At 35.2% G+C, this 21,970-nt stretch overlaps 4 protein-coding genes across 13 annotated transcripts; 1 reads left to right on the forward strand and 3 right to left on the reverse strand.

The window, feature by feature from the left end:
- The first annotated feature begins 3,439 nt into the window (after window positions 1-3,439).
- On the forward strand, window positions 3,440-6,260 carry LOC137730051 (UDP-N-acetylglucosamine transferase subunit ALG14). 8 transcript variants are annotated; one of them, XR_015952363.1, is made up of 6 exons: window positions 3,469-4,882; window positions 4,990-5,049; window positions 5,149-5,378; window positions 5,703-5,815; window positions 5,971-6,082; window positions 6,162-6,260. XR_015952363.1 is itself a non-coding variant. In XM_068469118.2 (4 exons), exons 2-4 carry the CDS (start codon window positions 4,454-4,456, stop codon window positions 5,323-5,325), a joined length of 666 nt encoding a protein of 221 aa, XP_068325219.1. In that variant the 5' UTR covers window positions 3,440-3,869; window positions 4,410-4,453; the 3' UTR covers window positions 5,326-5,632. The 8 variants fall into 8 exon arrangements, 2 of the variants coding, with proteins under 2 accessions (XP_068325219.1, XP_068325218.1); XR_015952362.1 differs by lacking the exon at window positions 6,162-6,260 and having other exon boundaries at window positions 5,149-5,383; window positions 5,971-6,049; XR_015952365.1 differs by lacking the exons at window positions 5,971-6,082; window positions 6,162-6,260 and having other exon boundaries at window positions 3,519-3,869; window positions 4,410-4,882; window positions 5,703-5,922.
- Window positions 6,172-7,904, reverse strand: LOC137730257 (purine permease 21-like). 2 transcript variants are annotated; one of them, XM_088677918.1, is made up of 3 exons: window positions 7,739-7,871; window positions 7,556-7,670; window positions 6,172-7,415 (listed from the first exon to the last, which is right to left on the reverse strand). In XM_088677918.1, the coding sequence occupies exons 2-3, from the start codon at window positions 7,560-7,562 to the stop codon at window positions 6,274-6,276; spliced, it is 1,149 nt and encodes a 382-aa protein (XP_088534044.1). In that variant the 5' UTR covers window positions 7,563-7,670; window positions 7,739-7,871; the 3' UTR covers window positions 6,172-6,273. The 2 variants fall into 2 exon arrangements, with proteins under 2 accessions (XP_088534044.1, XP_068325418.2); XM_068469317.2 differs by lacking the exon at window positions 7,556-7,670 and having other exon boundaries at window positions 7,739-7,904.
- Window positions 7,905-11,202: 3,298 nt separating this feature from the next.
- LOC137730154 (putative purine permease 10) lies at window positions 11,203-12,903 on the reverse strand. Of its 2 annotated transcripts, XM_088677919.1 has the most exons (3): window positions 12,757-12,879; window positions 12,630-12,670; window positions 11,203-12,389 (listed from the first exon to the last, which is right to left on the reverse strand). In XM_088677919.1, the coding sequence occupies exons 2-3, from the start codon at window positions 12,646-12,648 to the stop codon at window positions 11,284-11,286; spliced, it is 1,125 nt and encodes a 374-aa protein (XP_088534045.1). In that variant the 5' UTR covers window positions 12,649-12,670; window positions 12,757-12,879; the 3' UTR covers window positions 11,203-11,283. The 2 variants fall into 2 exon arrangements, with proteins under 2 accessions (XP_088534045.1, XP_068325321.2); XM_068469220.2 differs by lacking the exon at window positions 12,630-12,670 and having other exon boundaries at window positions 12,757-12,903.
- Window positions 12,904-14,159: 1,256 nt separating this feature from the next.
- LOC137729111 (protein REDUCED WALL ACETYLATION 1) lies at window positions 14,160-20,265 on the reverse strand. The gene is made up of 17 exons (XM_068467942.2): window positions 19,990-20,265; window positions 19,846-19,905; window positions 19,028-19,119; window positions 18,609-18,746; window positions 18,457-18,513; window positions 18,288-18,360; window positions 17,736-17,894; window positions 17,116-17,265; window positions 16,769-17,024; window positions 16,110-16,225; window positions 15,940-16,026; window positions 15,753-15,841; window positions 15,546-15,608; window positions 15,349-15,405; window positions 15,119-15,215; window positions 14,856-15,014; window positions 14,160-14,713 (listed from the first exon to the last, which is right to left on the reverse strand). Exons 2-16 carry the CDS (start codon window positions 19,876-19,878, stop codon window positions 14,859-14,861), a joined length of 1,623 nt encoding a protein of 540 aa, XP_068324043.2. The 5' UTR covers window positions 19,879-19,905; window positions 19,990-20,265; the 3' UTR covers window positions 14,160-14,713; window positions 14,856-14,858.
- Window positions 20,266-21,970: the final 1,705 nt, after the last annotated feature.

The raw sequence follows: 21,970 nt of genomic DNA on the forward strand, positions 1-21,970 counted from the left end.
ATTTTTTATTAATCATTCTGTTGGAATTAATAAAAGGGTATATTATCAATTTCCCCCCTGAACTTGTGACTATTAGCCAATTTCCCCCCTCAACTTTAATTTTGGCCAATTTCCCCCCTGAACTCTCATGATTAGTCAATTTCCCCCCTCAACTTTAATTTAGCCAATTTCCCCCCTCAACTCTTATAATTAGTCAATTTGCACCCTACTGTTAAATTTTTAATTTGATCATAATTAAACAAGTGTGTGTAAGAAACTAAATAAGATGTATGTTAATCATGTTCCTATATCTTTATCCTATTACAAATAGATTAAAATTTAGAATTTTACAATTTATCATGGAGTAATTTTATTTGATTTTTGACTATACAAAATTGATAATAAAAAAGATTGATGTGTAAATTTTTGTATGTGAATACAATTTTCTTTATAAAAGTGAAAGCTAAGTTCAAGTAAATTGCGGAGAATCGAGCTTTAGTAAAAAAACGGCTAGTCTATTCATAATTTTCGACTCCTTATTAAGAATAACTCATTTTATTGAAATAGGTTTGATCCATGAGTTTAGGATTATTATTTCTTTTTGTTATTATTTCTTCTTCTACATGCTTTAAACCCGATTCATAACTTTTTCTTATAATCAACCCATGTCACATACTAACTGTATTATGTTTTTGTACATTTTACCCTATATTATGCAGGTGAGTTTATGTTAATTTTAGTACTTTGTTGGAAGCTATTAGAAAGATTGAAAATTAAGAAAAGAATAGATGGAAAATTAAAAAAAAAAAAAAAAATTAACAGTAGGGTGCAAATTGACTAATTTTGAGAGTTGAGGGGGGAAATTGGCCAAATTAAAGTTCAGGGGGGGAATTGACTAATTATGAGAGTTGAGGGGGGAAATTGGCCAAAATTAAAGTTCAGGGGGGAAATTGGCCAATGGTCACAAGTTCAGGGGGAAATTGATAATATACCCTTAATAAAAATAAAAATTGGATTAGCAAGCGTACGTGGATTTTATTTTTCATTAATCATACTATTTATATTTCATTTTAAATAAAATAATTTAAAATAATTTTTATCTACATATATACGATGAGACACGATTTAAAATTTTTTGAGATTTTCACAAAAAGAAATCCTCATTTAGGAGGGTGAGGTGTAGAGTGCAGATGGAAACCGAGGTGAGTGAGTCACCTTATCTAAATCGAACGGTGATGGGGGTGTGGGCCAAGGTCCATATCAGGTGGGCCCTTCCACAAAAAATTCTTATGATAAAAACCTACCATGAAATTTGGAAGTTGGATAATTGAAAGCGAATAATTTGGAAGGGGAATTATTATTAGCAGTTTAAAAAATTTCATTCTACACTTCTTATAAATGTACTTTTCTTTCTAATTATAGAAATTTTGGAGTTCCAAATAAGATTTTTAAAATGCTAATAACAATTCCCCTTATAAGTTCGTTTCTAATAGATGAAGTTCTTAATATATCCTTAAATTTAATAGAAAGAAAAAAAAGACGAAATTAGTAAAAATGATAATAATGCAACACATTGTATGTTTGAAAATTAAATAAATTAATATGAGATTTCAGAGCCTAAATTTAAATTTTTTTGTCATATATAAACAAAGAAGGCAAAACGGGTCAAACTTTAGTAATAATCAAATTACTTTCCTCCCATTAGAATTAAAAAAAATTAAAAAAATCACAAAAAACCACGCACATAGTGAAATTGTGGCTGGTTACATTCATTATTCAAAATATATTTTAATAAAATAAGTAATATTAAAAAACAATAAAAGAGTGAAAAAAAAAAAAACAATCATCATGTAGCCATGTAAGTGTAACAAGAGACTAGTCGTATATAAAATTAGCATTTTTTTTTATCTCCTAAAAATAAAGTTAGCACCTTAAAATAATAAAATTTTCTATATCTAACAAAAAATGTCTCTCTCTAATTAGAATGTTAAAAATAAAAGTATTAATTTAAAAAAGAGAAAACTTGATATAGGTTCAATTTTTTAAGTCAATAGTAGGAATAGTCTAATTTATTAAAATAAGTCCAATTCCTTAAATCTTATTATTTTATTATCAATAATTATCTCTTAAATGATAAGATTTATTATAAAAAAATCAAATTTCTTCTTAATTATCTCTTAGATTATTTATTTATTTTGTTCTTTGTTGTTCTTTATCCCGCTTTAAACCCCATTTATAGATTTTAGTTTTTATTTTTATAATCAACCTATATCATAGGTTAATTATATTTATCTACCTATATGACAGATTCTTTTTTATAATCAAGTAAGATTCATGTGTCTTACTTGTAGATATATTATAAGTTTCATATCTTACTTATAGGTATGATATACATTCATATATTTGTTTGAGTTAGAGTAGAATGATTTGCAGATAGATTTATGTTAATATATTATTTTTTTTGTTATAAGATATTAATTATAATTTTTGGGGTTGAAAATTCATAATATTAGAAGATTTTAATTGATTTTTAATATTTTTAGAAAATATAAAATGAGCATTAAAAAAATAAATACATATAATTAGGTAATTGGACTCACTCCTACAAACCATCTATGTTTTTGGACCTGGATCTAAAAGCCCCTTTAAAAAAATTACTTAAAGATTCAGAAAAATAAAAGATTCCAACATTGTGGGCATTATTTCTTTGAAATTAAAAATAACTATGAAATCAATATTTCAAATAAATTACAAAATAAATTTGAAAAACTCAATTATCACATGCGTTAAGGTGACAAGAGGCTAGTTTTATATACACCATATATTAACAATAATTATAACCCACAAGAGGCTAGTTTTATACATTGTTCTAAAAATTCTCGCCTAATGCCTAGACTGCGAGAAGCGGCTGGTCACCTCCTCGATTAATGCCTAGAAGTTTCAAAATTAAGAAAGGACACCTAGACCTGCTGAGGCGCTAGCCTAGCCTGCCCAAACCCTCCTAGACACATGCTTAGGTTGCGACTCACTTAGATAGAAAATAAATAACTTCCCTTTTGCATTTTATTGTTTTTAATAAATTATAAGAGACTTATTGAACACTTAAATAAACACACATTATATGTTTGCTCCCCATGTTTTCATTATGTTCCAATATTTCATAATATATATATATATATCATTATATTTTCTAGTTTGTGATGAAATTATATATATTTTCTAGTTTGTGATGAAATTATATATATTTTAAATGTAAACATACATTTATTTACACGAAATACAATAGATTTACTTAGATCCGCCTAATTCGCCTAGCACCTTGCATCTTTTAGAACATTAGTTTTATATAGACCATATATTAACAATAATCATAATTCAAACTTTTATTCACGATTTAACTCAAATTTATGAAATTTAAGTTGACCACTTTTTTTATTTTTTATTTTTTTGCACAAAATTTATGTTGATTATTACGATTGGGAAATTGTTACTGTTTCCACAAGCTGTGATCAGCAAAGACACTGACACTCCTGATGATCAAATCCACCAATCACCCATCTTTTTCTCTGCGCTTCTGCTCCTCCTCCTGCCGTTCCGCCGCCCAATCTTCGCCTGCTCAGCCGTCGCAGGACCTCGCCACCTGCAAGCACGCGCCCGACCCCACAAAACACACCCTGAAACACTGTTCACAGTGTGCTTCCTGTTTTACTCGTCTTCTTTTCCAAGCAGGCAAGCCACTTTGCTACGGATCTTTCAAATTGAAATTCCTCTCCTTCAACCTTTGCATGTTGAATTTCACATCAACAGCATCTCCCTATAACCTAGGAGCTTTGTTCGGCTTCAAGCTTTCCGACGGTAATTGGACGATTCCTCCAACGCCCGCCATCAAGGTTAGTCTCAAACGATTCCTACCTTATTGACCTATTGCATCTCAAAATCTGCTTCAAATTTGTTATTTAATATAATTGGTTAGTCTAATCCAATTTAACGATTAGAAATTTCGGCTGGGGACGGGGACTGCAATTTCATCTGCTCCAAACAAATAGATTCTTTTTAATTTGAATTTAGAAAATTATATTCGAATTTGTTTTACATCTGATTCTGTTGGATTTAGGGGTTGTGTTTACTGTTTCCTGGCCTGAGTTGTAAATAAAGAAAAAGAGTGATTTTTTTTTTATCTTAAAGAGTTCATCATGATCATGCACACGAGTCTGAGATTATCAAGTAAGATGCCCGAGTCCTCTTGCATTCATATAATTACATTTGTGAGCTGCTTTGCTGGGTTTTTGTGGCATATGAAGCAGGGCTCTTGTATATTACGATGCAAAAAATTGTTTCTTTTTCTATTTTCCCTTTAAAAATGGAAGGTAGAAAAAAAAATTTATATTTTTGAAGGATTCCCTTTTGTTTCTTCATTCCATTTTCCCAAGTCCTCACCCTTACCGGAAAGCAAAAGCCTTTCGATTCCCCAATCATGGGATGGGCCGTTGCAATCACTCTTCTGATCGCCGCCGCAACGCTGATCGTTACTCGCCTGCTCTACGTATTCCACCGAACCGGCAAACCCCACAAGCCCAGCAGCTCAAAAGGCTCAGCTCCCCAACCCCTCAGCACCCTAATCGTTTTGGGCTCTGGAGGCCACACGGCGGAGATGATCAACCTCTTGTCAGTCCTTCAAAGAGACAGATTTGCCCCTAGGTTCTACATCGCCGCCGCCACTGATAACATGAGCCTCCAGAAAGCTCGCCTGCTGGAAGAGAACGCCGATGAGAGTTCGAGCTCGCAGTTCATGCAGATCTACCGTAGTAGGGAAGTGGGTCAGTCTTATTTCACCTCTGTTTTGACCACTTTGATTGCTTTGGCTCATGGGCTCTGGCTAATGATCAGAATCCGACCCCAAGTGGTAATCTTTTCGCCTTTTCGGATTTTCACATTTTCACAATTTGTTTCAGTTGATATGAGAGACATTGGAGATTAAATTGTCGATGATCAGTGCTGTTGGTGTTGCAGATTCTGTGCAATGGGCCTGGGACTTGTGTTCCACTTTGTGTAATTGCATTCATATTCAAGGTTTGGATTGACCCTTTTGAATCTGTTGTCATTTTTCTTTGTTAAGTCTTTTGCCATTTTGTTCTGTTATGAATTTCGGGACCTTTTCGATATGTGCAGGTTGTGGGGATTCGATGGTCGTCTGTGTTTTATGTTGAGAGTATAGCAAGAGTGCAGAGGCTCTCCCTGAGCGGCTTGCTTCTTTACAAGTTACGGATAGCGGATCAATTCTTTGTCCAGTGGCCTCAGCTACAGAAGAAATATCCCCGAGCTCACTATGTTGGTTGTCTCATGTAGTTGATCTGATTCTGCTGCTGCTATGCGTGCTCTAACGTCCAACTTTTCACAATGTAATGTGCGTTTCTCAAGGTTTTAACTTCTACAGTTTATTTTGTTTTGTCGACCATAGTTGCCAATATTTTAGCTTCTTACTAATTGAAGAAGAGACTGATATCATTGCATCGATGAGGAAAGTGTAAAGATTGTCGAAATTTATAGTACTTTTTAGGACATACCTGAGATCAAAAGTTATGCATTACTGGGTTCAACTTGTAATCTTGTATGCTAGATAATTTAACAGTGATCGCATTCTGGTTTATCGAAACTAGGCTTTGTATCTTTACCTTTTAATTTCTCTATCCTTCTCCTTATGTTATCGTTGAATAATATTACAGCTAGAACTGGAATGAAAGGCAAGCCAGAAGCACTTATGACATTGGAGAATAAAGAAGACACCTCAAAAATCAATCCAATGAATAGCGTTAGATGGTGATATACGCACCACCAGGTAAAATCTCTGGGCTGAGAAATTAACTGGTATGAAACACATATTTGGATTACCATCGAGGTAGCTTCATGTATGATTTATTCATCAATAAAATAATTTTTTATTTATTTTACTAGCATACAAATATAATCTATCTGTGAACTCCTCCATTGCAGATATGTGCTATAATCCTACTGCTACAGAGTTAATACATCGGAACGATTTTCCGATTTTATGCAGAGAAGCCACATAAAACATGAAAACCAGAGTGAAGATTCTTAAAGTGATGTGGGAGGGAGGGAGGGAGGGAGAGGGAGGGAGGGAGAGAGAGAGAGAGAGAGAGAGAGAGAGAGAGAGAGAGAGAGAGAGAGAGAGCATTCAAGTGGAAAGCAATAGCCTTTCATAAGCACAATTGGAAGGCCTGTAATTGTTTTCTTTTGCATTAAAACCAGAGATGATCTACAAACAGACCTCTCTATTCAATCATTTAAAGCTTTTGAAACTTCAACATTCCCGGAATTTCTATTCTCCGTCTTGGACTTACGATCTTCGATGTAGTGATGATACGCGTAGGAAACAAATCCCCAAATACCCAAAACCATGGCTATTCCCTTAATTCCACTCATTTTTTCATGGAAGAAGATCACAGCTAGAACCGGAACAGCAGGCAAACCCAAAGCAATTATGGAATTGGAGAAGAGGGAAGAGGCCTCCAGAATCAAGCCTACCATTCCAACTGAAAAAAGCTGCCATGTTATTGCTGTCCATGTCACATTCATCACATAGGATATCTTCCCTAATTTATACCCCTCCATCTCACCCTTCAAATGCTTCCACTCTCCGCTAGCGAAAAGTCCGACCGCGGTTACACAGGTTGCGACCGTATTTTCACACACTATCAGGTCCATGACCGCTCTAAACGTCCTCTGTTTTATAACCCTTCTGAAGGCAAGCTGAGTTAGGGAAAGCAATAATCCGGCTCCGGCTGATGCCCCTAAGGTGCATATGAACCCAATTGCATACTTTGCCTTCGATCCTCCACTTGGATCATCGTCTCCAGAGTCGTCTTCACCTTGGAACACAAGGAGGGTGGAGGAGATGGTGAGGAGAACTAGAGAATTGACAATGTAAGAAGTGAACTTTTGCGCGTTGAGGAAGAAGGAGAAAAACGCGTTGAAGGCCAATTGAGATGCACAAATGAGGGTAAAAGTAGATACAGGAAGGTAAGATAGTCCTACGGAATACAAGTAGCAGTCTAGGGCTATTAGGATGCCAAGAGAGACATATACTGATGCGAGAATTTTGGTAGACGGTGATTTTGATGGGATAGGACTATCTTTTGGGATTGGATTATTTCTGCTTGCTGGGATGCAATAGTAGGGAAGCATGATTGGAAAGCCACAAATTTGTACTACCGTTGCCAACCAATTACTTTTGGCGCCCTTGTCGTAGTACTGTCTTCCCAAGAATGTTGCAATTGACTGGCCAGCAATGACAAGGAACGAGTAAATGGCGATTCTAATCCACCAGTTGACACTTTTGCGCTGCGGTAGCAGTGATCGGTCGGAGACATGTGTAGGCCCTGATAAGTTTGCTTCACTTTCTCCATTTCCTTCCTTAACTATAAGAACAGAGACTCACAAGGATCAGTATTGAAACTCATGATAATAACAAGGTTGGGATTTTGTAGAACTCTCCCCCCATAGCCACCCCAACTTGTAATTTTTATGACTCATAAATTACAATAAGAATATAACTCACTTATCATAATTTGATTCTTTTAAGACATATCATTCGAAAGTTCTAGATAAACTGGCTCATAGCGTTGTCCAGGTGAATGAACAACTAGATATGCGGCCAAGACTCCCCGTGCATACTGAATAAACTTTATATCAGTTGCTCTATATACTCAGAAAAGATCATATTGAATAGAAGTAGACTTACCCCCGATGCTGAGTTGAAGTTCTTGAGCTTCTCCCATGTCAAAGATGAAAATACTCACAATGGAGAGAGAGAGAGAGAGAGAGAGAGAGAGAAGTCACTCGCATAAGTTAAAGTAAATGACATGCATGCAATTTCGGAATAGATATTTCCAATTGAAAGTAATAATAGCTAGCTTGTATTATTGTTGCTTATTTATATTTTTGTATCCTCAGAAACTGCAAGTTACAGACGGTATCATCACATTCATGAATAATAAGACGTACCAAACTGGATCATTCGCCTTTGTTTGATACACGACTCTACCTCTTTTCAGGCGGTTAATACCATTGGGATTTGGATACTCTCCTGAGCCTAAGGAGAGGATCATTCTAATCAAGACATGTGAATTGTTAGATTTTTATTCAACAGTTACAAACAAAGAGTTCAATTAAAGTTATAGTCCACATGTCATGATCAAGATGATCTTCTTCTTGGGCTCAAGAGAGGATCCAAATCCATATCATTGAAGAAACAAGATATTGACACTTCACTATTTAGGCCCCGCAACACGTGCGTATATTATGAGCACTGTTTGTATAGTATAGCATACGTGGTAAATAAAGGTCACCTAAAGTTTTCAGTTTCAAAGATATATAGTAGTATTTACTTACTTGAATCGAAGAATCATCAAATATATTTACTCCTTCTGAAAGCACTATGAGAATATCAACCTCCAAAGTTGGCCTCTTCTAGGTAGTAGACTAGTAGTTGATCATGTTCTGAGCTTCACTTTTCGAAATAGGATCCTTTTTTAATCCTCTTTGTAACGATTCAGATGATCAATTAATCATGTTTATTTATTGTACATCATGCGGTTAAAAATTGTTTTAATTTTTAATTTAAAATTGAATATAAATAATAATTAACAAAACTGATCGCACGATATACAATGAATAGACACGATTAATTGATTTCTGAATCTCCACAAAAAGAATCCAAAGAATCTCTACAAAAAAATCCAAAGAGGATCCTTGTCCTCACTTTTCCAACTAGGAATCATCAAATGTATATCCTCCTTCCGAAGGCACTAAAAAAGAATATCAACCGCTAAATTTGGCATCTTTTAGGTAGTGGACTGGTAGTTGATCATGTTCAGAGCTTTACTTCTCCAACTCAAGAAAAATCACTCATTAATTTTCAAGACAACAGCTTGTAGACTTCTAGGGTTCATGCTATATGTCAAATCTTGATTATTGCAGTGAATAATAAATCACAAAAGAAATCTGCCAATCTTTGCTTCCAGCTGGTGCAATATTTTTTATCATATGCACCGGAGATAATTCAACTGTAATCATAGTCTTGCCTTAATGCAAACAAAGAATAATGTCCAGAAGATTATTTATATTTTGTAAGCGTGGTTGTTCATGGTTGTGCTTATTTTCTATTTATACGTATCAAATAATTTACAAATGTGGTAAAAAAAAAAAGTAATCTTCCTACCTAAAAAAAAAAAAGTTTATATAAAACTTGCAAAGTGACTCAATTATTTCTCAATATTTATTTATTTTATACCTGCAAATTGACTTTCTATCCAAAAGAATAATAATAAATAAATAAATAACATCGTGATATTCATAATTTCATGAACAGTGTCAAGTCATTATCATGCCTAGCTAACCTTATCCAATAATTGATGAAATTTCTACTAAGATGGCTACAATTGTTTGTAGTCATGGGTCCATGGCTTACTAGTTCATCAACTACTAGCTACCACCACAAAACATCATAATTATATCATAGACCTCACAATAGTAGTGAGTTAAAGTCAGTTTGACAGATTTTACAACCATGCAACAACATACGACGCGTATTACATACATACAAATCTTAGATTAATTAGGATTCTGTATCACTATATTTGTTTAATTACGTCTTGAAATGCAAAAGCAAAATCCCTTCAATTATTTCCATTTTTGTTCTCTATCTTGGACTTAGGATCATGAAGGTAGTGCTGGTAAACATATGAAATTAATCCCCAAATGGCCAAAAACAAGGTCATTGCCTTAATCTCGTCCATTTTGTCAGGCCATCTCCAACCGAAGGGTCCAGAGGGTCTACATTAAGTAAATGACATGCATGCAGTTTCGGAATATATATTTCCAAATGAATGTTGTAATAGGTTGCTAGGACTCTAGTCTTGTATCATTGTTGCTTTTCTATATTTTTGGAATCCAGATCGTGAGGATCTCGAGAATACGTAAATTATGTCCGTTCATCGTATATTATACAGTTAGAAATGATTTTAAATATTTTTATTGAAAATTAAATACAAACAATACCTAATAAAAAATAACCGTACGATATAAATGAATCGACACGATTTACAAATCCCTAGGATCCTCACCAAAATATCCGGATCCTGTTGGATATTTTTGTATCCTAAAAAACTGCAAGTTACAGTCAATAACATCACATTCATGAATAAAATGATGGACCAAATTGGACCACTCATCTTCAGCCGCCTGAGGTCATTGAAGAAACTAGATATCTACACTTCATTTTTTGGGTCGCGCAACTTTTATATGATATAGTATACGTGGGATAGCGGTGATATAAAATTTTCAATCTCGTATATACATAGTATTAACCAGTATTTACTTACTTGAAACGAAGAATCATCAAATATATATCCTTATGAAAGCTCTATAAGAATATCAACCCTCCAAATTTGGCCTCTTGGAGGTAGTAGATTGTCATGTTCTGAACTTCCCTTTCCCAACTCAAGAAAAATCATTCATTAAATTCCAAAACAGCTTCTAGGGCTCCTATTATATGTTAAATATTGATGATTGCAACAGATGAAAATATCACAAAAGAAATCTGCCGATCTTTGCTTCCAGCAAGTGCAATGTTTTAGTTTTTTTGTTATATATAGTGGAGAAAATTCAAACCATAATCATAAAGGATCTATTCAAATTATATTTTATAAATTATATGGCAAATTTTTTTATGATTTGATTATTACTTAAATATTTGATTACGTGCTTATTTTTTATTGGTGACACATCATATAATTACAAATGTTGCCAAAAAAAATGGTCTCCCTATATTATTTCCTCAAAGGATTTCTATAAAACTTGCAAAGTAACTCAGTTATTCCTCAATATTTATTAATTTAATTTCTTTTTACTAGTGCAAATTGACTTTCGATTCAGAATTGTTGGTCTTCATTATATACATCATGCACAGTGACAAGTCGTGATCACGCCCTTATCCTATAATTGTTAAAATTTTAACTAAGACGGGTACAATTATTTGTAGTCATGGGTCCATGGCTTACTAGTTCATCAACTACTAGCTACCAGCACAACAGATCATAATTATACGATAGACCTCGCGATGGTAGTGAGTTAGTTTAAGTAAGTTTGACAGGTTTTACAACCATACAACAATATACGACACGTATTTTACGTACAAATCTAACATTAAGTAACATCTGTATCATTATATTTCTTTAGGTCTTGAATTCTTCAATGTTACACTTGATATGCAAAAGCAAAATCTCTTCAACTATTTCCATTTTTGTTTTCGATCTTGGACTTTTGATCATCAAGGTAGTGCTGGTAAACGTATGAAACAAATCCCCAAATGGCCAAAACCAAGGCCATTGCCTTAATCCCGTCCATTTTGTCATGGAAGAAAATCACAGCTACAACTGGAACAACAGGCAAACCCACAACATTAATGGCATTGGAGAAGAGAGAAGATGCCTCAAAAACCAATCCCACCATGCCAACATCAAAGAGTTGCCATATTATAGCTGACCATATCAAGTTCATGACATAGGATACCTTCCCTAATTCGTACCCCTCCATCTCGTTCCTCAAACCCTTCCACTCTCCGCTACCGAAAAGTCCCACCAAGATGGCGCAGGTAGCAACAAGAGATTGATACACTATCATATCCATGACCACTCTAAATGTTTCCCTCCTTACAACTTTTCTGAAGACGAGCTGCGATAGAGAAAGCGTTAATGAGTATTCAGCTGATGCGCCAAGGGTACATATGAACCCGATTGCATACTTTGCTTTTGATCCTCCACTTGGATCGTCTGTTGAGTCACCATGGAGCACGAGGAGGGTTGAGGAGATGGTGAGGAGGACTAGGGCATTGACAATATAAAGGGTGAACTTTTGCGAGTTGAGGAAGAAGGAGAATAGCGCGTTGAATGCCAATTGGGATGCACAAATGAGGGAATAAGTAGAGACGGGAAGGTACGATAATCCAACCGAGTACAAGAAGCTGCCCAAGGCTATTAGAAGGCCAAGAGAGACATAAATTGATGCAAGGATTAAAGTCGAGGGTTCTTTTGATTCGGGAGTAGTACTAGTACTAATGTTTGTGGTTGGATTTGTTGTTTTTGTTGGGAAGAAATAATAGGGAAGGAGGATAGGGAAGCCAGCAAGTTGTACTAGGACTCCCAGCCATTTGCTTTTGCCACCTTTGTCGTAGTATAGTCTTGCCAACAGCGTTGCAGCTGATTGGCCGGCGATGACAAAGACCGTACAAATGGCCATCCTAAGCCACCAGTTGAAGCTCCTACGCCGGGGAAGCAGTGCTTGTTCGTGAACATCTGTGCACCCTGAAGAGTTTGCTTCATTTGAATCCTTAACTGATAAATAGAAAGAAGAAAAAGAGATGCAAGGATCAGTATTTGATCAAATGTCTGTTTCTTGTTATACTCAATGCATTAACACTTCGGCAGGATTTGCTTCATGATCAAGGCCTCTCGCACTTGCTATATATAATAAGCCTTATCATAAGAAAAACCAAATCCAATTCTCACGGCTAATAACAGTAAATTCATTGAATTATGCGTATCAGTAATAAGCTCGCGTAGAATTAGACTCACCATCTATGCACGTATACATTGATTTGTACCCTCTCTCCTCTCTGATAAAATAAGTTTTTTCAGACCGAGCAATAGCAAGAAGAAAAAAAGTTATAAAAAAAAAAAAGGACCATACGTACGTACGTACCTACAATGTTGAGTTGCACTTCTTGAGGTTCTCCCATGCCAGAGATGAAGAAACTCTCTCAAATGAGAGAGAGAGAGAGCTTATTTGAGCTGATCAGATGAGAACTTGGCCATGTAATTTAACGTAAATGTGGAGTGGGGTGTGTGTCATGTAGCACGGCAATGAAGAAAAAGCAGGTACGAAAAGCATGCAATCCAGAAGTAGAAGTAGATTCGTTGGGGTTTTCCAACTGACACTTCCCAAATTATTTTGATAACTACTTTGTTAAGATGGCCCAAATATCACGTAAGCTAATCAACTTCTCTTTCTTTGATTTACGCATGATTCAACTTATTTTAAGTCGACTGGTATCAAAGAGAGTAGATTGCAAAGGATATATGAACCTCGTCAATTTGCTTGTATATGCATTTGCATACGCGAAACCATAACGACATGCATTTATATTACGTGGGATATTGGCTTTCGATTGTTGCAACTCTCAAATCAATTAGTTGTTGGTGGAGTGATATTTATTTTCCTCCAAAATAGAGGGGGTCTCAAATTTGAAACCCCATCCTTCATTGATAAAAATAAAATAAAATAAAATCATCTCACAAGGATAAACAACTAGTCTTGCCAATGATTTGTGACGAATTCAGATCCTCTCCGTATCTTTGTGTTTGGAGTTAGCGGCCAAGAGAATTCAAATTACTCAATTTAAATCAAGCAGTCCTCATTAGCTCATCACATTGGCTCACCTCACACAAAAACAAGCTCCTTAATAGCCCGGATCTCTTTCTCTCTCTTCCTTGAATAGTCAGGATTGTCTAGTCCGTCGCTTCAAACACAGAGATCCAGAGTATATCTAAATTCATTTGTGACAGTATAATGGACAAATTGAAAATGTTAAGAAAAATGATTTATGTACACTATTTTTCTACATGTGCACTGTACAATCCTTTTTTTTTTTAATATACGTTAATTATGTTTTGCTATATTCAACCTAAATGTGAAAAATAATAAAGGTGTGGATGTGAGAAAAAAGTGTAAATCATTTCCGAATATATTGGGGTAATGAGGAACATAAAACCCATTTTAAAGAAATTCGTGGGTTTTGAATTGATGTGCATCCTAATTTGTTATAACTTGGATCTTTACTCGGATGCTCATACGGTCACATGTAAAGTGTGAACTAAAAAATATGGAACACTTTGTTTCTTGAGAATTCCTACGAAACAAAATTCCAATCCAAACTTGCGACGATATGGAACATTGTTAGTCTGAATGTGTCAAACAAATAAACAGTTATGAAACATTGTCAAAGGGCATTCTCATTATGAACCATTGATTTTGTTTAATCATAAAAAATAACTAAACGGCCTTCAAAATAAATGAATTTTCAAAAAATAATATTTCAACAATGATAAAGAGAATAAACGGTTCTATTATGACATTTTGTTTGATAAAATAATGCCCCGCGGGGAAGGACGACTTTCCTCCGTTCCGAGAACGAGGGAAGTATTGGATACAGTGGACCATTTTAACAATAAACAGCAGATTCAGATTGCATTGCTCATGAACTTCTGAACTTTGATTTATCACAAACAGCACATCTATGTCACAGAGATCTACAATTTCCTCAAGGATTTAACAAAACTGTGGGGAAAATGAAAAAAGAAGATACAAAGCAAACAGCTATATATATTTTCTAAAGAATTCTTCTCACCATTGTTGCTTCCTGCTTCTTGGCCTCCTGCCAAACTTTCCAAAGGCAAATCTAACATCCACATCCAAGCTTTCACGCAGCAACGGAGAGTTTGCCCTTCTCCTCGATACAAAAAAATGTTAGAACTGCAAGCTTTTGTAGGCTATATTCGCAACCGACGTCTTCCATTATCCTTATTGAAATTCTTTGAATATTTGCACATCCAACAGGAAACATCTGTATAACCCACTTTTGGGTCTTGAATGGTTAAGCCTGTAATAGTAAAACCTGTTAATTTATGAAACTACGAACACGACAGCAAGTTTTGAAACTTTTCAATAAATCTAAATCACAGAAATTCTACACAGCGTCTAAGAAATAAGAAAGAGTGAGCACAGAGCAGAAAGGTTCTTACAGGTCAATGGCGTATCTGAACAAGAATGAATGAGACAAAATACAAACAAGTAAAAATGGCTGCCCCCACGAGAAAATGATGAAGCAGCCTTTGGTTGTCTTTGGTGGGAACAAACACTGTCTTAAGCGTATTGGTTAACTCAAAAATCCGATGAGATACCTGCAGAACCAAGTCAACAGAACAGCAGGGAGAAGGTAAGAATTTGTAAGCACTGTTGGCTTGCAAAATTTTAAGGGCTAAATGAAGATTGAAGATTTTCTTACCAAAACATAGATGGCGGTTGTCAGCATGAAGTTGAGCAACGGATATTCTGGAATGACAGAGAGAAGCCACTTGGGCTGTCCATTAGGTGTGTTTGTTCTGTACATGAGTAAAGGAAAATTTTCATGAGTTCTTTATGAAAAGAGAAAACATTTGTAAAGACTCAGCTGCATTCCACTGGTAAAAAGACGTACGGTTGAGTCATAGTTAAAGAACAAGAAGTATCACGTACCTCAACCAGATGTGGAACTGTGAAATATACGTCTCCAAAGTAATCTTCCCAAGCCACCTAGCATAACCAAAGTGAAATTGTACAAACAAAATGAGTCAGCAAAACCCTTCATAAACACAAAAAACCACTTACAACTGAACAACTATTATCCCTACAAAAGGTACTGCTGTGTTTGACTTTCAGATAAGAATACGTACGCAAAAAGAGTCAAAGAGACACCCCGCAACTGCAGAGTAAAGTTCCGCAAGCATATATATACACTGAAATCACAATAAGCAGAGGTGATGCTAATTCAATATGATGAACAGAATGAAAAAAAATGACTGAAAATTGTATGTGCCATCTGATAAAACTCCCAGAAAATAATTCATTTTAATTTGAAAAAGAAACAAAATAACACGCACGTTATCGGAATCCATGATGTGTAGGGGTGCAATTTGTTGTATGAAACCTTGTCCAGCTTGTAAATATATTCATACCACAGATAACCAACCTAACAGCAAAAATATAATGAGCATGAGATCATATTAAAGGATTAAAACATTAGCCACTATATATAAGCAGATAACTATCATAACGGAAGAAACTTACAAATATAGAACTGGAAAATATTCCTGCTTTGATTGAGACTCTCCTTTTGGTATCAGATTCCTCCAATTTCTCCATCCATTTCTCCACCTAAGAGATATTACGTTTAAAATTTCACTAGTTGGAGTATCAAGAAAACAAAAGCAACCAGATGTAGATAATCAAGAGATTACATTAGGATGATAATAGGCATATATCATTCCAATGATCCATATGTAGCGATCAAGTCCAGATCTAAAATGCCATTCATGCAGACGATGTAGATCTGGTTTAGCAGGATCAGTATACCCTGCATCGTAGGAAACAAAGACGATAAGTTTGAGCAATGGGTGAACAGTAAGAAATTCATGCACAGAAACAATTCAAGAATCCCATATCAACCTTTTCTTCATCTTCTTTATATAAAGAATCTCAAATCATTTCAAGACCTATATATACAAGCTGGATTTTTATTTTTGGCCAAAACCTTAAGCCCCTTAACGTGAAAGTATTTGAACGGGTTAACTATTTAAAGTTATTCAAGATTCATGCAATATATACAAATAACTCACAAGAGGATGACTATCTTTTATTGGTTATAAACTATGTTCTCTTACAATATTGACCAAAGTTTTTGAGTAATGAGCCTGCCCAAAAATGAAAATTGAAAAGCACAAAATAAAGACTCTAGGATCAGTGTAATAAAATTTTATCGAAAAGTCTGCTGAGAATCAGAAGAACAACCATGTTGAGAGGATGAAAGTCGACTGTGTTTTTTTCTTTTCAGTTGAACTTCCAACAGTGAAAAACATAATATAAATAAAAAACCAGAAAGCTGAATGGGGTTACTCACCCAATAAGAATGATAATGGACTAAAGACTAATTCAAACACTCCGGGTATTTCCCAAATCAAGATAACCGCAAGAAAGCATCCGAGAATCTTCAAAGCCATAACAGATCTGATCTCATTGTACTTGCTACAGATGCCTAGGGCTCCATACACCATAAGAGTATACAGAGTGTGCATTGGACAGATGTAATAGAGCATATAGTCATTGTTAAGAACAATACAGCAAAACGCCACAAAAAAATTCAGCCGCCACATCATCTGCATAGTACATAATACAAGCATTTCAGATCATTGTCATAATACTCCCAAGGACATTTGCAAGAATACACTTCCCAGAACTATATTTTACCTGAGCAAAGCGGGCGAGGCTAAAATCCTTTCTAATGTAGTAATAGGAAAAGTTTCCAAATCCAGTCATCCAAACATATGCAGCAATAAAGACGCGTATTGCGTTGTAAATCTCACTAGCAGCAAAGTAATGGTACATTAGAAATAGGACCTGCCAAGAAGCAAAAGAGATGAATTATACTCATAGTACATTCATAAATTAATTATTATAAACAGCATAGTGAGCGAACCGAGCTCTATATATAACAAAGTTTGATGTTCAACTGGAAGAAAACTAAAGAGTAGCATTGTTGGGTTTTGCAACTAACCTCTGATAAAAATCTAAATGAATAAAAGCCAATCAAATCTACAGATTCAATCTAGAATGTTATCCAAATTTAAGTTCAACCACTAACGAAAATATCAAAGGATGACAAATGCTCGTTCAAGTTAGATGAGCATGGACGGTTGTCACAATACAAACACCCGAACAGTAAAAATAACAGTGGCAGGTCACCAAGAGTGTAAGTTCAGAATTCCCCTCCTAAAACAAAAGAGAGAAGAAATACCAAGAGCACACAATTCTTTCCCAAAGGAAATATCTTTACCCTACAATTTACAAACTTAGAGAAGAGTACTTGCCTGCATCCACCCTTTCCATTCCTCAGTCTGATGCCGATTTAGGTAAAGTATGGATTTTCCAGAAAATGCTGATTTGTCAGTATGTTTTTTCAAAGATGTCATTGCTGAAACTATGACAAGGATAAGGTACAGGAAGATGAAAAGATCCCGATTGTATTTCTGTTCAAGGAAGAACCACATAAATAATCAATATTACAACAGTAAAACCAGCTTATTATTCTTATCAGTACATATCAGCGTGTCATGATCTGAATATAAAAGAAAGGAACTTTGTGTTTATCAATGTGTGACAATAGTAACACTGCCATCTCTAACTTTTCTTTAATAGAAGCCATATAAAAGATAGCATCCTTTTATATCAGGATGTGAAATGATGAGCAAGATAGGTGAACTCAGGGCACTTAGGCAGAAATATCAGTGAGAACAAAGGACAACACGGACATAAGCTGATAGATTAGGACCTTTGATGCGATGATAATATCGTCTGTGCAAGTTTTCCGTACAAGTAACTAGTGGTAATTTAAAATACATTCAGGAAGCAGACAAATGTACCTTCGTAGAATCTCCCAGTATATTTGTGCGGTCACATGTGTAAAAATAGAACAGAATTGCCCCAAGCTCAGACCTAGAATTGTTAGGCATTGAGTGTAATATAAGTATAACATAAATAAGAAATTTGGCTCTGAGAAGATACAAATAGTACGAATTAGTAATTACTTACATCACTCTAAGAGTTGCTCTGTTTTCAAGTAGAAAAGAGTCATCCATATTCACAAACCTGGAAATTCATGAGAAGTGGAATGTGAGAAAGACTTTCAATAGTAAAATCAACACGAAAATTCAATGAAGATACTGTATATTATATAGAGTAACCTGATTAAATTTATTTTGATGGATGAACTATTAAACTTTGTAGATGCTGATCTTGAAAGGCCTCCTTCCAGCAAAACAGCTCGATCATCTTCCTTGATTGTCTCCTCTCCCAACTCAACAAGATTAGTGTCTGAATGACTACAATAGGATAAAAAACAAAACAAAAAACTTAGTTGTTCCGCATCAGAGAATATTGGCTGGTAACATCATATCTTTGAAAATCCTTGTATCTCATTTGTAATCAAAGACATATCTAGAGCACTATAAACAGTCATCCAACGTATTTGTATATACTTATTAATCCAAATATGATTACTTATTTTGTGTAAACTAGTTGGGTAAAGATCAATTCATAGAAGTCATCCCTATTTGATCATATTTATCACTTCATATCACCAGTTCGAAGATATGGAACTTACACTTTAGGAGGAGTTGAAGATTTTTTATACTCCAAGTACTCTGAATATATCCATGTGACAAAAACTGGGATGATTCCAAGCAAAAATGACACCTGGAGAATCATATAGAAAGCTTCAGTAAATTTGCTCCTTCATTTAGTCCTTACATTATTGATACCACAACAAGATCTTTCATAGCATTTGAGACAAATCTGTTTAACAAAGCCTCAAAAGTGTAGCTAATTTGATTACATAACATCTAGAATTGCACCAAAGTCCCAAACGCATCCAGGCACGTAGGACTATTGTGTGTCCCATGAACCAACAGAAACACAGGCCTCTTGGTTAACATACTACTAGAAGAAAAACAAGATCCTTGATCTATTTGAGTAGAAAATAAAATTATTAAGGATGGTTTGAACAGAGCCATTGTTGTGTAATGCTGCATTATGTTTGTTACCAAGATACGAGATTTGCTACTTTTAACAGCTCTGGTGATCAGCGGTGGCGGAAAATCAGGATGCATTCATAAACAGGACTCCTTTTCAATGAGCTGCTATAATACCGAAACACAGTAATCTAACCAACCACTACAAACGGCAATGCCATTACGAAATAACACAACTTTCTTCGGATCAAGAACTAAAAACACAAAGCAACTTCATATTGTTGAACAAAAATCAGAAACCACTAATTCATACACATTCACAGATCCTGATCAGAACTGAACAACTACAAATAAACTAAGCATGTTAAATATCTAGGAATTCAATCGAAATCAGCAGAAGATCAAAATTACGCATAAGAAACGAACAGTCTTGGCATTGAAACTGAACTACCTGTCCAGGCGTAACGGGCCCAGCGTCCACCATTTCCAAAATCCCCAAATCGGCTCCGAACTGCAAAACCCAAATGGAAATTCAACCAAAAAAAAGTAGCAGAATTGGGAAATACGAAGCGTAGATCGACGCAGAGGAAAGTACCTAGTTGAAGGAAGTTCAGAGACTGACTACTCTATCGAACATAGGGGATAAATATGAAAACCTAGCTGAAGATCGATGAAGAAGAAGAAGAAGACGATGTCGTTTAGGCTGTTGCTTGAAGAATAGGAAAAATGTCCGAAGGTACGTCCCTCTCCAGTGAAGTTTGTTTTTCCACGAGCGGTTGGTGGTGGTGGTGGTGGTGGTTGTTGTTGTGATTTAGTTGGCCTTTTGTTGTCTTTACAAGACAATCCTACACGTCTGGAAATTGATTCTTTTATTTTATGAGAAATGTTAACTACTTTTTTTTTTTTTTTAACTCATCTGACGTGTATTTTATTTTAATAAATTAACTAATTTATTAAAATTATAATTTTTCACCTTATTTCGTTTGTGATTTTCACTTTTCGAGTGATAGAATGAGAAGTAAATAAGAAGAGGGAAGTACGAAAGAGAAATAGTATTTCTCTTATTTTATTATATACTAGAATTTGCCTATACACTTTGTGTGTATGAACACATTTTTTTCAGAAAATGAGAAGGAGAAAGGGAGAGAGACAGAGAGAACGTGGGAGGAGTGAGGGGTTTTTGTTTTTGGTTTTTTTTTTTTTAATATTGGAGGTATTTTAACATCACCTGTAGGTGAGATTTCAACAAAAAACAATAAAATTTGAACTTATGAAATTACATTATTGCCCATCATTTTTTTGTGTGATGGAAGACTAATTAGTTTTTTCATCCTCTTTTGATTGACAAAGAGGGGTTCATTAATTAATGGAGATTTTGCAGCTTGGGGACTGCCTTGCCGCTGCTGCTGGTCCAATTAAGATGGCTCACACTGCGGTGCATGCTGAATTTTTTGCAGCTCGGAGAGCTGCACTACTGGCTCACACCCTAGGTACGTTGGAGGGAAGGTTTCAATTCGAAGGAGACGCTGCGTTGGTGTTGGCTGCCATGAAGGGGTGAGGGGAAGATACATCTATTTTCGGTCCTATAATTAATGACTTGCGATACCTTCTCATGGCGTGGCCGAATTCAGTGGTTAGTCATGTCCAACAGGAAGAGAACTCGGCAGCTCATCGGCTTGCTCGGATGGGGATTACCAGTGCGCATGAGGTGTGGTTTGAAGAGCCCCCATATTTGATTCAAGATATTCTTCTAGAAGAGGGATTGTAAACTTATTTTATTGTTCATTTGAGGATAGATCTCTTATTGTGCGAGACACTATTTTCCTTCGATCGGGTTGAAATTCTCGGCAAGGTTTTTATCGAGACCCATTATGCACACTACCCTCAGTTTGAATTCTGATTTGCTTAATGAATATCGTACTTTTGTTCAAAAAAAAAAAATAGAGATTTTAGAATTGTTAGTATACCTTAAAATTCTCATTTTTTGTCTTTTCATTTATATATAGAGATTAAAACATAATTAAGTTGGTAATTTTCAGGTGATAATTGGGATTGGTTTCAGGTGATAATTATGATTGGTTTACTATTTAGGACTAATCTAATTAAGACAATTAATTTGCATCAATAACTACTAATGACCATATCGTTGACTAGATTTCTTAATAGAAACTAGCATATGGGCACACACAAAGTGTGTAAGAAATTTTTTTATTTTTGTTTTTGAAATAGAAGAAGAGAGGAAGAGAATGTGGGAGTGAGAACGTGAGAGGAGATGGGCGGTTGAAGAGGCTTTTGGCGAGAGAGCTGTAGAGAGAAGTACAGGAAAGTTGATGAGAGAGAAACAGGAACGAAGAGAAATTTTAAATAAAATCTGTTAGTATTACATGGCTGTGATGCTCAACTAAAAAACTTTTTGAAATAGAAGGAGATAGGAAGAGAGTGATAGAGAATGTGGGAGTAGGAAGCGTGTTTTTTTTTTTAGAGATATGTTAGGATTACATGTAGATGAAGCTTTGAAAAAAAAAACAGCAAAATTTGGTTATGTGAAATTACATTTCTGCCCCATATTTCTTATT

This window comes from Pyrus communis, chromosome 10 (genome assembly GCF_041283825.1).
Source record: "Pyrus communis isolate YQ-2024b chromosome 10, ASM4128382v1, whole genome shotgun sequence".
NCBI lineage: Eukaryota > Viridiplantae > Streptophyta > Magnoliopsida > Rosales > Rosaceae > Pyrus > Pyrus communis.